The sequence below is a fragment of the Leptonotus elevatus genome, chromosome 2 (genome assembly GCF_054856555.1).
Source record: "Leptonotus elevatus isolate MCC_2025b chromosome 2, RoL_Lele_1.0, whole genome shotgun sequence".
NCBI classification, from domain to species: Eukaryota; Metazoa; Chordata; class Actinopteri; order Syngnathiformes; family Syngnathidae; genus Leptonotus; species Leptonotus elevatus.
The window spans coordinates 23974763-23988829 of record NC_141240.1 but is presented as its reverse complement, the minus strand read 5'-3'; the positions used below and the strand labels follow the sequence as shown (position 1 = coordinate 23988829).

The following is a 14067-nucleotide window of genomic DNA, read 5'->3' as shown; positions in this document are numbered from 1 at the left end:
CATTGAAGGAATCACAGCATGGTTCATGTCACTAAACTTCCATCAGTTTAAGGATAGAGAGTTAGAGACACCGTTGTTTGAAGTTGTCACATTTCAGGGGAACCTGGGCTATTCTTCCCTTTAGGACAATGTTTTAACACTTAACAGTGTCAAATCAGGGTGTGAAATTAGATAATGAGTTGAAATTTGTTATCCAGATTAGCTCAGTGGTTTCAACTGGCCAAAGCATGAGATTTTAATTTGTGATATTATCACATGCATTTGATCAAACGCCTCGTTGTCTTGTCCCAGTGCCCGCTGTACCTGTCCGACCTGATGCAGCCTGCAAACGTCCCTCGGGTGGACAGATTTGCGCTCGTTAGTTGGGGAATAACCTTTTCTGCTTTTGCCCAAAACTGCACAGTCACAAAGCTGCGTTCACTTCCCTTTTAAGTCCTCTCCTAGGACACACTTCTTCTCGTGAGCTTTTTTCACAGTTTGAGATATTGTCTTAATGTTTTGTTTGAGTTAATTTCACATGCCGATATAACACAGGGATGGTCGTAAGGGTAAGGTGGTGCTATAACCCCGTGAAAATTTGTACAGTATAGCCTCAGTTAAACCCTTCCAGAATTTTTAAATATATTCATAAATTATTTTCTGAGCCCCAATTTATTAGTCAAGCCCCCTCTATCTATCGAGAGAGAGAGAGAGAGAGAGAGAGAGAGAGAGAGAGAGAGAGAGAGAGAGAGAGAGAGAGAGAGAGAGAGAGAGAGAGAGAGAGAGAGAGAGAGAAAGAAAAATCCTGGAGTTGTCCCTGGTATAACATTTATTATTCTTTGTTGTGTACAGAAATTTGGTCAAATGTGTTTGCGCTCTATAAAATAAAGTTGGATTTAATAATTAAGGCCGTATCTCAAATAATCACTTAATTTCTAATACACAATATTACGGCTAGTGTCTTCTGTCATAAAGATGTGGGATTTGACGCTACCAACATTTTTTGTAAAACAAATGAGCTACTTCCTTATACTTTACACACCTGTGAATTGTTCTTTACTATACAAACAGTTGGGTAAAAAATAACCCAACTATGGGTTAAAAATGGACCGATCCTCTACTTGGGTCATTTTGACCCAACTTTCTGGGTTCTTTTATACAAAATGACTCAATTTTTAGACCCAAGTAAAGGCTCTGACCAATTTTTACGAGTTGTTTTACACTAAAAGACCAATTTCTTGACTCAACGTTGGGTCAAATTGACCCATAAAGTGGATCGGTTCATTTTTGATCCGTAATTGGGTTACTTTTGACCCAACTATTTTTAGAGTGTTGACTAAATGAATCAGCTGGGATATGTTCCAGCACATCCACGACGCTAATTAGGATAAGCATCCTGATTGTTTGAATTAGGTGCGTTAGGAGGAGGAAAACATCCAAAACATGCTGAATAGGTGCCATCAAGGACCGGAGTTGGTGACCCCTGATCCAATGTATAATCTGAATAAAATTGGCAGCCAAAGTTTGCTAAGCCTCCAAAGAGGCATTGTATCATACATGGGCAAAAAAAGGAGTCAGCTCATAAATGCATTTTTAACATCTTTAATAATGCAAAAAAATAGGACAAAATCATAAAAGAAGTTTACAAACATAATGTAAAAACACAACAGGGGTTAAAAAAATAGAACATAATTTACATCAACACGCATGGAATGGTCAGTTAATGATGTGATGCACATATGAAATGAAGTGGATCCGATTAAATAGTGATGTAGTGCTGTCGCAGTTTGGCCACAAGGAATTCATGTGTTAAATTATGTCTTGTGATTATACCAACGATCTGAAACGGAAGAAAGATCACAAAATCAAAAAGTCTCCGCAAACGAGGTGATGGCCTCATGCCATCAGTGTCAACAACAGATAACTACTTACCTCTCCTACAGCGTTGACCACGGGTAAATGCCGTAGGCCCATTGTTCTGAACAGGTTAAATACCTGCGAGATGCGAATGTTTGGTGACACCGTATAGGGACACGGGTTCATGTAGGGAGTGACATCCTGTAAACATTGGATGCTTGGTTAAAAACCATATACACAGCTTTGAATATTTCAACTTGCGAAGATGGTGCGTGGCAGAATGGGCTATACCACAATCATGCGGGGACTGAGCTGGGTCAGGTCCAAGTCGTGGATATCAGGGAAGCGGGGGTAATCTTCGGTCATCTCTGCGTAGTTCAATCTGGGCTGCGTGGCACTCTGACAGCACAAGAAATGTCATTGGAAGAAAGAACACACACACAGCATCGCCTTGGTTGAGAGAAATAAGTGATTGCACGACTTCAGAATGTGGTTCAGATTTAACTTGGAGAACCTAACTGAAGAAATGCGCGGTCACAGACAGTCTAAAAAGAATTGGGCAAAATATAACCCAAAATGGGTCAAGAATGGACCCACGCAACTTATTTGAGTTATTTAACCCAAAAAGTTGGGTCAAATTAAATTAATTACCAACAAATCAACCCAATTTTTGGGTTGTTTTGTGAGTTATTAATTTGACCCAACTTTCTAAGGTAATTTAGCCTCAAAAGTTGGGTTAAATTAAATGAACAACCCACAAATTAAAACAATTTTGGAGTTGTTTTGTTGATTATTCATTTGACCCAACCTTTTGAGTTAGTTGAATAACCCGATTGAACTGGGTCAAAACTAAACCGACCCAACATTTTGAGATATTGAACCACAAAAGTTATGTCAAATTCAATCAATAACCCACAAATCAACCCAATTTTTGGGTTGTTTTGTGGGTTATTAATTTGATAAAAATTTGGGGATTAGTAACCCAAATGAATTGGGTCAAAAATGAATCAACCCAACTTTTTGAGAGGATTTAGCCCCAAATGTTGGGTCAAATGAAATGAATAACCTACAAATCAACCCAATTTTGGGGTTGTTTTGTGGGTTATTAATTTCACCTTGGGTTGATTTGTGTCTTATTCATTTGGCCCAACGTTTTGGGATAACTGAATAACCCAAAATATTGGGTCTCTCCCTTTTTCACCCAATTTGGTTTTTTAGTGCAGATAGCCCGGATGCATTGCATTTCAATTCATTTCAGATGTCTGTCCATTTGTGTGACTGACCGGCTGGTTTTCAGAATAGCACACGCCTCTCATGAGCAGATTGACCAGTTGAGAGCGCAGGATGAGACCGTGGAAGGTGAGCGGCCGAAAACGCTCCTCCATCGTCCACTCCTCACTGGGGGATTGGTCTGGGCACAGGTTGGGGTAGGGCATATGCCTGAACATGACACACAGTTAAAAGCATTATCAATAAATGAAAAGAAAAGAGAAAAAAAAGAACAACAACAAAAAATTGGGCAAACTCTGTTTTCAGGTGAAATTTCAGGATGAACCTAAAATGTACTATTACCTTTACAGGTTAACTTTATGTGACCTTATCTAAACTTTTGAATGCATATGCCATAATGTTTCAGCACTTTTTGCACAATTTGCTGTTGTTTCCAAAAGGACTGAAAGAGCAAACAGTCGGACGGGATGTGCATTCTAAATCCAAAAGTTAAGAGAAGGTCAAATTAAGTTCATCTACAAAAGTTCAAGTGCACTTTAGATGAATCCTGAAATTGCACCGTAAAGGCCAATATCCCCAACTGCTTGTGAGGTGTGATGTACATTTTCATACAATGGAAAGGCAGATCTTGCGATGTCCTACCTCCTCTCCAACATCTGCTGCAGGAGGTCCTCTCCCTCCTCCGCTGGCTCCACGGCGGCACGCTGCTCGTCACAAACGTTCCTCAGTTCGCTGGAGGGGTACGACTTCATGGATTGGCAGCGCCGTCTCTGCTCACTCGCACGTGATACCACGCTGGATTTCTACATGGCAGGCGGATGAGGGTCGTTGATCCATCGATTGACTGAACTCAAGTATCTCTTCCAATGAGGTACATTTTTATAGTGCATCACCCATGATAGTGAAAATGTTGCAACCCGAGCTGTTAAGAAATGTGCTTTACAGTTGACACATTTTTTTCCTCCAAATTCTTGTCGACATGGCACTCGGGTTGAACAGTTAGGCATGATTACAGACACATTGACACATCATGCAACGAGTGATTTTTTGGGGCGCACACATTCGGAAAGAAACACACATCTGCACTTGCCTAAGTGAAACAGGAAGTACCTTGAAGTGGATGTTGTTGCTGACGAGGATGTTGCCCTTCATGAAGTCCTGCTCGTTCGGCCGATTTTCGGTGACCACAGGGAAGGCGTGGTAAATGGTGGTGCGCAGAATGCTGACAAGAGATTGGACCCGGGTGTGGGGGTATACGTAGGTGAGGTTGGGCTCCATTATGTCGCTTGCAGTCAGCCTGAGATGGATGAGGGAACAGGAACAAGCACTCAGTGAATTCATTCCTCTTTGAATACAACTTTTTCTACTCACTTTACTTTTACTTTATTGGACCATGATACTTTATTGTTGATTGTTAAGATGTTGGTTGAATAGTTAATTTAATGCAAGTGACTACTTTTTGTAACAGACCCAGTTTTAGATTATTTGATTTGATCCGTTTTTACATTTGTGCTTTTGTTTTGTTCTACAATAAAGCCACTCAAATTCTGTTGACAGGCTTTTACAAATGTGTGTGTGTGTATATATATATATATATATATATATATATATATATATATATATATATATATATATATATATAGGGGTGTTAGAAAAAATCGATTCGGCAATATATCGCGATATTACAGCGCGCAATTCTTAAATCGGTTATAAGCTAGAATTTTCAGATAAATACATTTTCATAGAAATCTTACAGTGTACATGTACAAGTTTACAGATTTTCGAAATTTGAGTAAAAAAAACTGCAATAATCAATTTATAGATTCGTATCGGAATTAATCAACATCGAATCGTGACCTATGAATCGTGATACGAATCGAATCGCCAGGCACTAAGCAATTCACACCCCTAATATATATATATATATATATATATATATATATATATATATATATATATATATATATATATATATATTTATTATTATTATTATTTTTTTTTTTTTTTGTTAAGAGTACTTTTTGATGTGATTTGGGAGGGAAAAAAGTGAAAGCAGACTTCATTCCCAAAGGAGTGGAGGTTTGTGTAGTGGTAGAGTGTGTTTGTGACACCTAGTGGGCAAGGTGAATAATTTGTGTTTTAAAACAAATAATTTCCAAAAACAATTTCACTAATTTCTTTCATCAAATAAAGCCATAAATTGGCGTTAACAGACAACAATTTTGTCAAACACTTATTATTTCTGATCAAACTTGACCTGGGCTGTTCAAATGAGTTTCTGTGCTTAAATAACTCATCACAAGCCTCCTATTCCCTGACAAACATGTATGACATCACTGTCAGATACACATATTTCACTTGTGGAACAAACCCCTAAGTTTACAGAAACCCTGTGACACTTTGCCACATGTGCCTGCACAGAAATCCCTTAGTTGCAAACATCTTACTTGTCCAGCTCCACCTCAGTCTCCCACTCCAGAAGTGGTACTCCTTTCAACTGGATGTGAATGTCATAGATGCCCTTGTTGAACAAATCCCCCGTCCATTTTGCAACCTGGTGATCGGCCCGTAGAGATGTGGAGAGGAATGACTTTGATTAGATGCAACGTAAAAAGAAGGAACGAGAATGCTTGTACATTTGGCGAACATAAAAGTCATACCATTAGGGTGATCATAATAGGGAGTCCATATGTGATTTCATTAGTGGATTCAATGAGGATGACAGTAAGGCTGATGGTCATCCTGACAACGCCTCCGAGGAATGCAGCAGCTCCAATGAGAGCAAACGTCCCAGCATAAATGTCCATTCCCAGTTTGCTGCCAGATAGAAACTCATAGACTCAGTACCACTATTGAACTTTTGCACGCGATGTCACAGCCCTCATGGACACGCCCCCTCCGAGACGCTGGACTGCAAAAGAGCCACTTGCCTGTATTGTAACCATTGAATCTCGTACAGCGTAAAGTTCTTTATCTAATCGATGATCTCATAAAAAGGTCATATTTTGCTGTACGGTCGGTTGACAGACACACAAAGGAGTAAACCAAATGTTGCTTTTTATCGCATACCTACTGATGAAGACGAACGATAGCAGCAATCAAGAGAAAGGACGGGAATCCCACAAAGTATTCAACGATTTGCAGCAATAATTTTTTGCGAGGTTAGTAGATAACCAGTAAACGTACACTCTAAGAAAGATTGTCACAGGTGTCGAATTGCGCGTTTCAAATCACATTAACCAGCCAGATAGTTAGCGTCCACTCCAACTGCACAAACGCGCAGCTTAGTTTTAAAACGCACCTTCTTCAAAACTATTAAGTGCATTTGACTGTTTAATAATGGGGGATTTCGTCTTTGTGCTTGGAGTTTTTCACTCTGGAGCCAAAGTCAGTCATGAAATTAGCGCTTAGCTTGCCACTACGATTTTTTTCCCATGCAGGTCAACATAACATCATCACAGCGTTTCAATACAGAACGGAATGCGTCAAAATAAGTCAGTTAGTTTTACCTTTGCATTATGAGGTATATTGTCCCCCGGTGTGACCATAGCATCTCGTCCCAGAGACTCAGCCATTGACAAGCTTTTAAATCATCCCCGGTGTAAGGAGAAGAGACGGCATTGACTACATAATAATATAGGTCGTGCGCTGTGAATTCCGGCAAAGTCGGCGATTTGATGAACTTGGTAAAAACAGCATGCAACAGAAAGTAAGGGCTGTTTTCAAACTAGCGATCCCCAACTAAAGTAAATATCGCGCTCTATGAGTCCCGACTAAATGTGCATCTTCGACTGACAGGCGAACTTTGGTTGAAGTGATAGATTCCATGGCTCGATGGGCAATAATAACTTTTAATTTGTAAAATAACAGTCACGAAGTCACAAAGTCGCTCCGGGTCACGTCCACTTGCATTCAACAATCATTTCCTTCCGCCGTCCGTCATAGGGCAGTCACGTGATCACGTGACGTCGGTGCAAATGGGCAATACAATGACAGGCAGTTACTTTGTACTTTCTGATTATGTGTATAGTTTTGTAAAAACTGACATAAACCAACACGTTACACTTACACTTTTAAGATGTTGGCAACCAAACGTCCAAATGCGGCCCCACACAGCAGTGAAGGGACGAAGAGACCGCTGGGTACCGACACGCCGTAGGTCCAACAGGCCAACAGGAAGTAAAGCAGGAAGAACACTGACAGAGTCACGGGGCTGAAGGTACCTGAGAGGTCAAACAATATATGATATCAGATGATTAGGCTGTGAAAAAAAAATAATAATAATAATAAATCAGTCTTGCTTTATCTCACCATCCTGGTGGAAAAGCTGGTGGATGGCAGCCTCCTGCGGGTTGAAGAACAATGTGGCCATGTCGTTATACGTCTTGTTGGAGCAGAAGTACTGGCGGAGGGTTGAGTTGATATCCTCGCCAACAGAAAGCTGGAAAAAATTTTTTAATTGAATACAATTTTTAGACAAATATTCTCAGCAATGCAATGCTGGAGGCAATAACAGACGCTTACCGTGGCGTTGTGGCCTGTCGGAGAGTACAAGTCCCTGCATTCCCCCAACAGTATGGATGCGGCGAAGACCACCACCGTCGTCACCATGGCAACGAGAAGGCTCTCTAAAACTCTTTAAGGACAAAGACAAACCGCTGTAATCACATGACAAAGAAATAAAAATAAGCCATCATTTGAAATGATGCGGTCCCGTGTGGACGACGGGTCTTACCTGATAAACTTGGCCTTGGGGTGGATGTGTCTCATGCGATACTTGGACAGGTTTCTGTTCATGCAGTTGAACAGCGCCCCCAAGAGCCCGCCCACTAACCCCATCAAGACAAAGAAGGCCAGGTCTACTGCAGTCCACAAGTGGCAGTTTTTGTCTCCATCGGAACACTAGCGAGTAAGACAATGCATTAAATTCCAGTCTGGTAGATTTGTATTTGTTTTCAGTTCAAGTCAAATTCTCATTTCACTTATTTTGAACTTTGCGACATATTTCATGTGAACTGTAGGTCCCTGTTATATCGCCTTGATTACCTTAAACTCTCCAAAATTAAGCAGGCCAGGCAGCTGGAAGGAACCCCACTTGTTGAAGTTGATCCCAGAACGGAAAAAGTTGAGGGTGAATGTAGCAGACATCGAGCAAAATAGCTGGAACGCAAGATTTTTTAAAAAGCATTATTACTACTATTTTACATATCATTATTATTTTTAGATTTGATTTCAACAGCACTGGTTTTACGGTGGTACATGCTCCTGCATTTTATGCAGATGGCACATAGTGACATGTTCAACTCTCAGCTGATGCCCTAATAAGCAGAAAGGGGATGCCAAAAAAAATCGATTCTCATTTAATACAATTCAGAATCGATTTTAAATGTCCCCAAATCGATTTTATTTAAATGATTTTATACTGTCTTGCCTTTGTCTGTGTGTGCCTTTATTTGGAGCGCTGTTCATGTTGTACCCGGTTTGGCCACTGAGGGGCAGTGTGGTTCCATGCGGTCTAATACACTGTTAAGTTGTAGCTACAGAAAAAGTCACGATCAAGTTATTCCAATTAAAGTTTTTTTTTTCCAGCGTGGAGCCGTTCTTTTGAGTGATAAAAGTGCCGCGAATAGCGCGCTAATTAGCATTAGCGAGTCTGACTGGAGTAGATCATTACGATTCCTTGCACATCTACAGATTGAAGCAAAAATCATTTTGAATCAAAAATCGGTAATTGAAAATCGATTCTGAATCGAATCGCAGGCCCAAAAATCAAAGTCGAATCGTGACACATTCAAAGATTCCCACCCCTAATAAGCAGCCAGTGCCAGTCCTAAGCTCAAATAAGAAAAGGATGTGGGTTGCATCAGAAATGGCACCCGGCGTAAAAATTGTACTATCATGTGAGTGACGCGCTGCTTTGACCGTTGACAGGACAAGCAGGAAGTCAACAACAAGTTCAGTATTCCGACGAGGGCCAATTGAATGGTCACTATGGTCACTATGGTCACTAAATCTCACCCAAATGGATTTTGTCTTTTGGGGTTTTGTCACAGCTAAAATGTATTCAACAACACCTTGTACACTTGATGATGTATACATTTGTAAGGGAAGCATGCCAAGAAATTGATACTAATAAAGACATCTGTATCAAAAGTGTGCTAGAGTACCAGGAATGTGTAAACACTATAAAAGACAGTAATTTGTCCATATAAGAGATTCGATTGTACTTAATAGTTTCCAGTCGTGACTTAATAAAGCTATTGTTTTCTCATAATGCAAACTGTGTAACAAATTTCCTCTAAACAACTGTCATGTCAACATTGATCCACAATGTTAGATGGGCCTTCTTTTTTTTTATTTTTTTTATTAACACCCCCATGAATGTCTTTGGGCTCATTGGCGGGACCTACCACTTTCCAAGTGAGGGCCTGGTTCCAGAAAGAGGAGCCCTCCTCCAGGCTGAACAGGGTCCCTCCGATAGGAGCACCAAAGGCAGCAGCTACTCCAGCAGCAGCACCAGCAGACACAAAGTCTCGCTTGTCCCTTAAAGACAAAACGACAGGACAGTGACAGCTTCTAAGTACAGTACATACTCAATAGCTTCTAGACTTTAAAAAAACAGGTTATTGAATTGTGCCCCGTAATCGTACCTGTCACTCCGGAAGAAGGGAAAATTGAATTTTATTCTCTTAAAAGTGATGCTCTGAAACTGAGAAGCACAACACATATGATAACTAGCTGTCAAACCATCAGGACAATCAAAAGTGCTAGCAAAGACATCACTTGATGCAAGAAAATACAACTATCCAGTGGTGTTAAATCCATTTTCAACACGAGTTATGTTTACCTTTGACGTATATGCACTGTGACTGCAAAATTTTAGTTCCTTATCGAGGTGACTATCTAACAGGTCATCATCTCTTTTCTCCTATTGTTAAGAACACAATAACACCAAATCTTACATGGATCATAATTAAGCTATTTGATAACAGTTTTCAACAATACAATTGGGAAATCTCAACATGATTGTTTCACATATAAATGTTGTGGGCAGGAGAAAAACAAATTCCGTGAGCAGTACTCCATTTCGCACTGTTGAATGTTGCTATTGGGACGTGTGGCCATTGCATGTACCTGAGGAAGGCCGGCTCCCACAATGGCTCCACTGTGTATCATAGGACCTTCTTTGCCCACAAAAAGACCTGAATGGACACAAACACATTTTGAGACAACACAAAACGGACCTTCCTCAAATTGACACAAATGGAAACGTTGCAAATCTGGGAGTGAAGATCGCAACATAATAATACTTCATGTGATAAACCAAGTATGTGAGAAGATCTGTGTAATTCGACCGAGAGAAAACAAAAAAAGGAACAAAAGCCTTGTGAAAGGGATGACATCATAAGAGTGCTATTTATCTTTTAACTCATTCACTGCCATTGACGGCAATAGACGTCAAAAATTCATTTGAACTATTTATATTAAGTCTAAAAAATGTTCCCACTTTTGTTAACAAGAGTATGAAAACCAAGATTTTTTAAATTGTATTAGAACAGATATAAGATCTGTGATTAATCGGGAGTTAACTAGTGAAGTCATGCGATTAATTACGATTAAAATTTGTAATCGCCTGATGCCTAATTTTTAATAATCTTTTCCTTATAAAAAAAAATATATATATATATATAATTATTTTAAAAAAAGAAAAGGGAAAAACAGAAAAATAAAAGAATATTAAAAATTAGGGGCATCAGGCAATTAAAATTTGTAATCGTAATTAATCGCATGACTTCACTAGTTAACTCACGATAAATCACACATTTTATATCTGTTCTAAATGTACCCAAAAAAAATCGAGGTTTTCATACTCGTTAACAAAAATGATTTTTTTTTTTAAACTAATAAGAAATAGTTTAAATGAATTTTTGACATCTATTGCCGTCAATGGCAGTGAATGAGTAAATTGTGGCAAGCTGCAATCATTAGTCATTGCACAAATATTTACCCGCAAATACAATTTTGTTATTACGTAACTCTAGCTGTTTTGTTATTTGGAAGGTGACTATAGGAAATGTCTCCGAATGCAAAGCCACATGTAATAACAACAATAAAAAGCAGCAGACTTGAACTTTTCAATTATCAACACATTTTACCTCCAGCTACACTAAACACAACTCCAACAGCTTTGCAGAGAAACGTTTGTAGCCGGACGATCCCGGGAATCTTCACTCCGTTCAAGTAACTTTTGATTTCAGGAATCCCCGAGCCTGCAGCTAAGGGCTAGAAAACAACAGAAAGATGATATGACTATATAGACTCTAATCTTACATGTTCGTTTTGGACACAATTGCACCCAAATTTGCTGGTAAGTGACTGTTAAAAATAATAAAAATAAACATAGTCATTTTACATTCAAATGGTTTAGTCGTCAAAATTCTACTGGTCCAACCCTTCATTCAGTTTTTAAATTCTGCCGTTCATCCGAGATTCATAACCACATTCATACTTGTAATTTGTATCCACTATGTGTTCTATTACTTTACACTTTTCCACCACCAGGTTTCATCTTTCAAACTAAATTGTGAGGGTCTTTCTTTCTGTGTTGAGTTAACATGCTTGCGTAGGTTCTATCCCGTGTGGCATTTTCCCTTCCCCAATCCCCCCCCCAAAAAAATCATATGCTCATCAACTACACTAAACAGCCACTCAAAAAGCAAAACGAGAAACCCGACAGCTCAGCATAGCTATCTATATTGCAGAAGTATGCATTCTTACCTCGATGAGGACAAGCACACTGGCAATGAAGATGAAAGTCATGTTGAACGCCAGCAGCTCCAGCAGAGACAAAGGCAGGCAGCCTTTTTCACTGCACTCCTCTACAGCTGAAAGCTTCAAACTAAGGTAGAAAAACTTGCAGAAGTGTGTCATGCCCTGGCTGAGGAAATGAACAGCCAGTTGTTATTTGTGTTAACAAGAGCATGTGAAAACCGGAACATTTGAGGACTGATAATCAACAATCATACACAAATCACCAATTGAACAATAAGAATCACATGGTATATTCTAAGTAATGCGATCAAAATGCTTCTGAAAAATCGCTTCTGGAACTCACTGGGTGCTAGAGTACAATTTCTAGCGTTCAAGAGGATACAATAACCAACCAAAGAAAACTTGAGTTTGGTGAAGAAGCGTACAAAGTAATCCACAAACAGACCCAGCTAAAAGAAAAAAGAGGAAGCAAACATTTGGGATGAATCAGAAACATTTTGAAAGACAAAAAAAGAAGTAGAAAAAAAGTACATACCAATCCAACAGATGCTCCAATCGCAAACACCATCACCCATCGCAGCGCTTCATAGTTTTTAGCTTTCTGTTGGAAAGGAAAAAAAACACTAATCAACAGAAAGACTGAAATACAGACATGTCATTTATTTTTCAAAAGCAAAATACTAAATCGTTAGGTAACATCAACAATAATGTGCAAATGATGCTATTTGACAGAGCTACAGTAACGTCGCCATGACACAGACGTGCAAAATGATGTTGGCACACACATACAGGACCGCATTACTTCCTTTGTTAACATGAAAGGAGCATTAGGAAACTGAACACACGTCACTATCATCTAGTCTATGCTCTAACTCCACAAACAAAACCTTGCTTACCTTATTGTCCATCCCCTCCAAAATCTCCACAAAGGGTTCACTGATACATCGGTCATAATCCAGGCTCTGTTCAATAAAAAACGTTTACAGTACTCTCAAACAACTGATGGCTTACTGACTTTTGAACTCACTAATGGTTTTAATTATCTTACCTCATAGTCCTTCCTTGGCAGAATCTCATCTTCTTCATCGCGAATTTCCCCAAGAATTGTCTGCAACAGCAATAAAGTTTTTGTCAGGTTTACATTAAATGACAATGGGGCTTCTGTGCATTAAGGCTCAGGGGTACCACTGCGATCATAAACATTATAATACGTTGATCGATTACGCTTCTGCCAGTGAGTTAACTTTTCATTTAAGATCAGCATGAACTAAGCAACGTTCACGCAAAAGGGGAATGCCTGCCTTTTCAGCATCCACCCAATGATGCTGCACAACATGTTCTTGGAAACGTGGTGAGCACAATATTGGTTAGCAAAAATTGTGAGAACACTAGTGCAATTGGGCAAATTTACTGTGCTGCAAAATCACTATGTTCGTTTAGTCTGATTGCTTGCGTATAAGTTACATTGGAAGGCAACAGCACATGACTGGGGAAGCAGAGAGCTGTTCCAAAGAAGAGTTTTGACTAAATGTAAAGCATACAAGTCTAATCCAAAAATTCTAACATACACCTGCACTGCTAAGCAATTGCAAAGCCCTACCAATTCCTCTGGCGTACGCGCCTCTTCGTCACTACAACGCCTGCAGCCGAAACAGTTCCCACAACACGCCATCTTCGTTGTTGTGTCATGCTGCGTTCAATGCCTACAGGAAAATCCTCGAACTAAAAGCAAAGAGGTTCATTTCAGAGGGCTCAGCAGCTCGGTGAGTATATGACGATATGCACTATGAAAACATTATATAAAAACAAAAAGAAACACTTTTTCAAACTTTAATACGAACACGTATTAAACATGCCATATTAAACACAAGGTGATAGTGGCTGTTTTTTCCCACGACCCATAAACAACTATCTAGTATCACGTGAGCTACTATATCGAACACGCCCCATGCTGTCCCTTCATTCCACATCATTAAATTGTTGTGGTAAAATAATCTAAATAAAAGTTACCGAATTAATGAAATAAAAAGATGATGAAATCATTACTTTTTGTGTAATAATTACATTTCCTTTGAATAAAATATTAGCCTAAGGAGCACAGACACAGTTGCCAATGATTTGAACATTTTCTGGGGAGGAAAAAGAGCCAAGTTATTCAACCTGTGCCGATTGCTATGAAGACCTGGTCAATAATCTACAGAGACATAAAGAAGAAGAAAAACATTTGTA

The 14067-nt window shown here is 39.3% G+C and overlaps 1 protein-coding gene across 1 annotated transcript; it reads right to left on the bottom strand.

Annotated features, from left to right (window-relative positions):
- Positions 1 to 1561: 1561 nt before the first annotated feature.
- Positions 1562 to 13552, bottom strand: clcn6 (Cl-/H+ antiporter 6). The gene is made up of 23 exons (XM_086069839.1): positions 13439 to 13552; positions 12887 to 12946; positions 12735 to 12800; positions 12374 to 12439; positions 12221 to 12287; positions 11845 to 11951; positions 11223 to 11349; positions 10201 to 10268; positions 9717 to 9775; positions 9477 to 9609; positions 8113 to 8226; positions 7802 to 7968; positions 7591 to 7702; positions 7378 to 7507; positions 7136 to 7289; positions 5727 to 5883; positions 5514 to 5620; positions 4177 to 4363; positions 3709 to 3869; positions 3120 to 3276; positions 2128 to 2235; positions 1912 to 2037; positions 1562 to 1819 (listed from the first exon to the last, which is right to left on the bottom strand). Exons 1-23 carry the CDS (start codon positions 13508 to 13510, stop codon positions 1739 to 1741), a joined length of 2586 nt encoding a protein of 861 aa, XP_085925965.1. The 5' UTR covers positions 13511 to 13552; the 3' UTR covers positions 1562 to 1738.
- Positions 13553 to 14067: the final 515 nt, after the last annotated feature.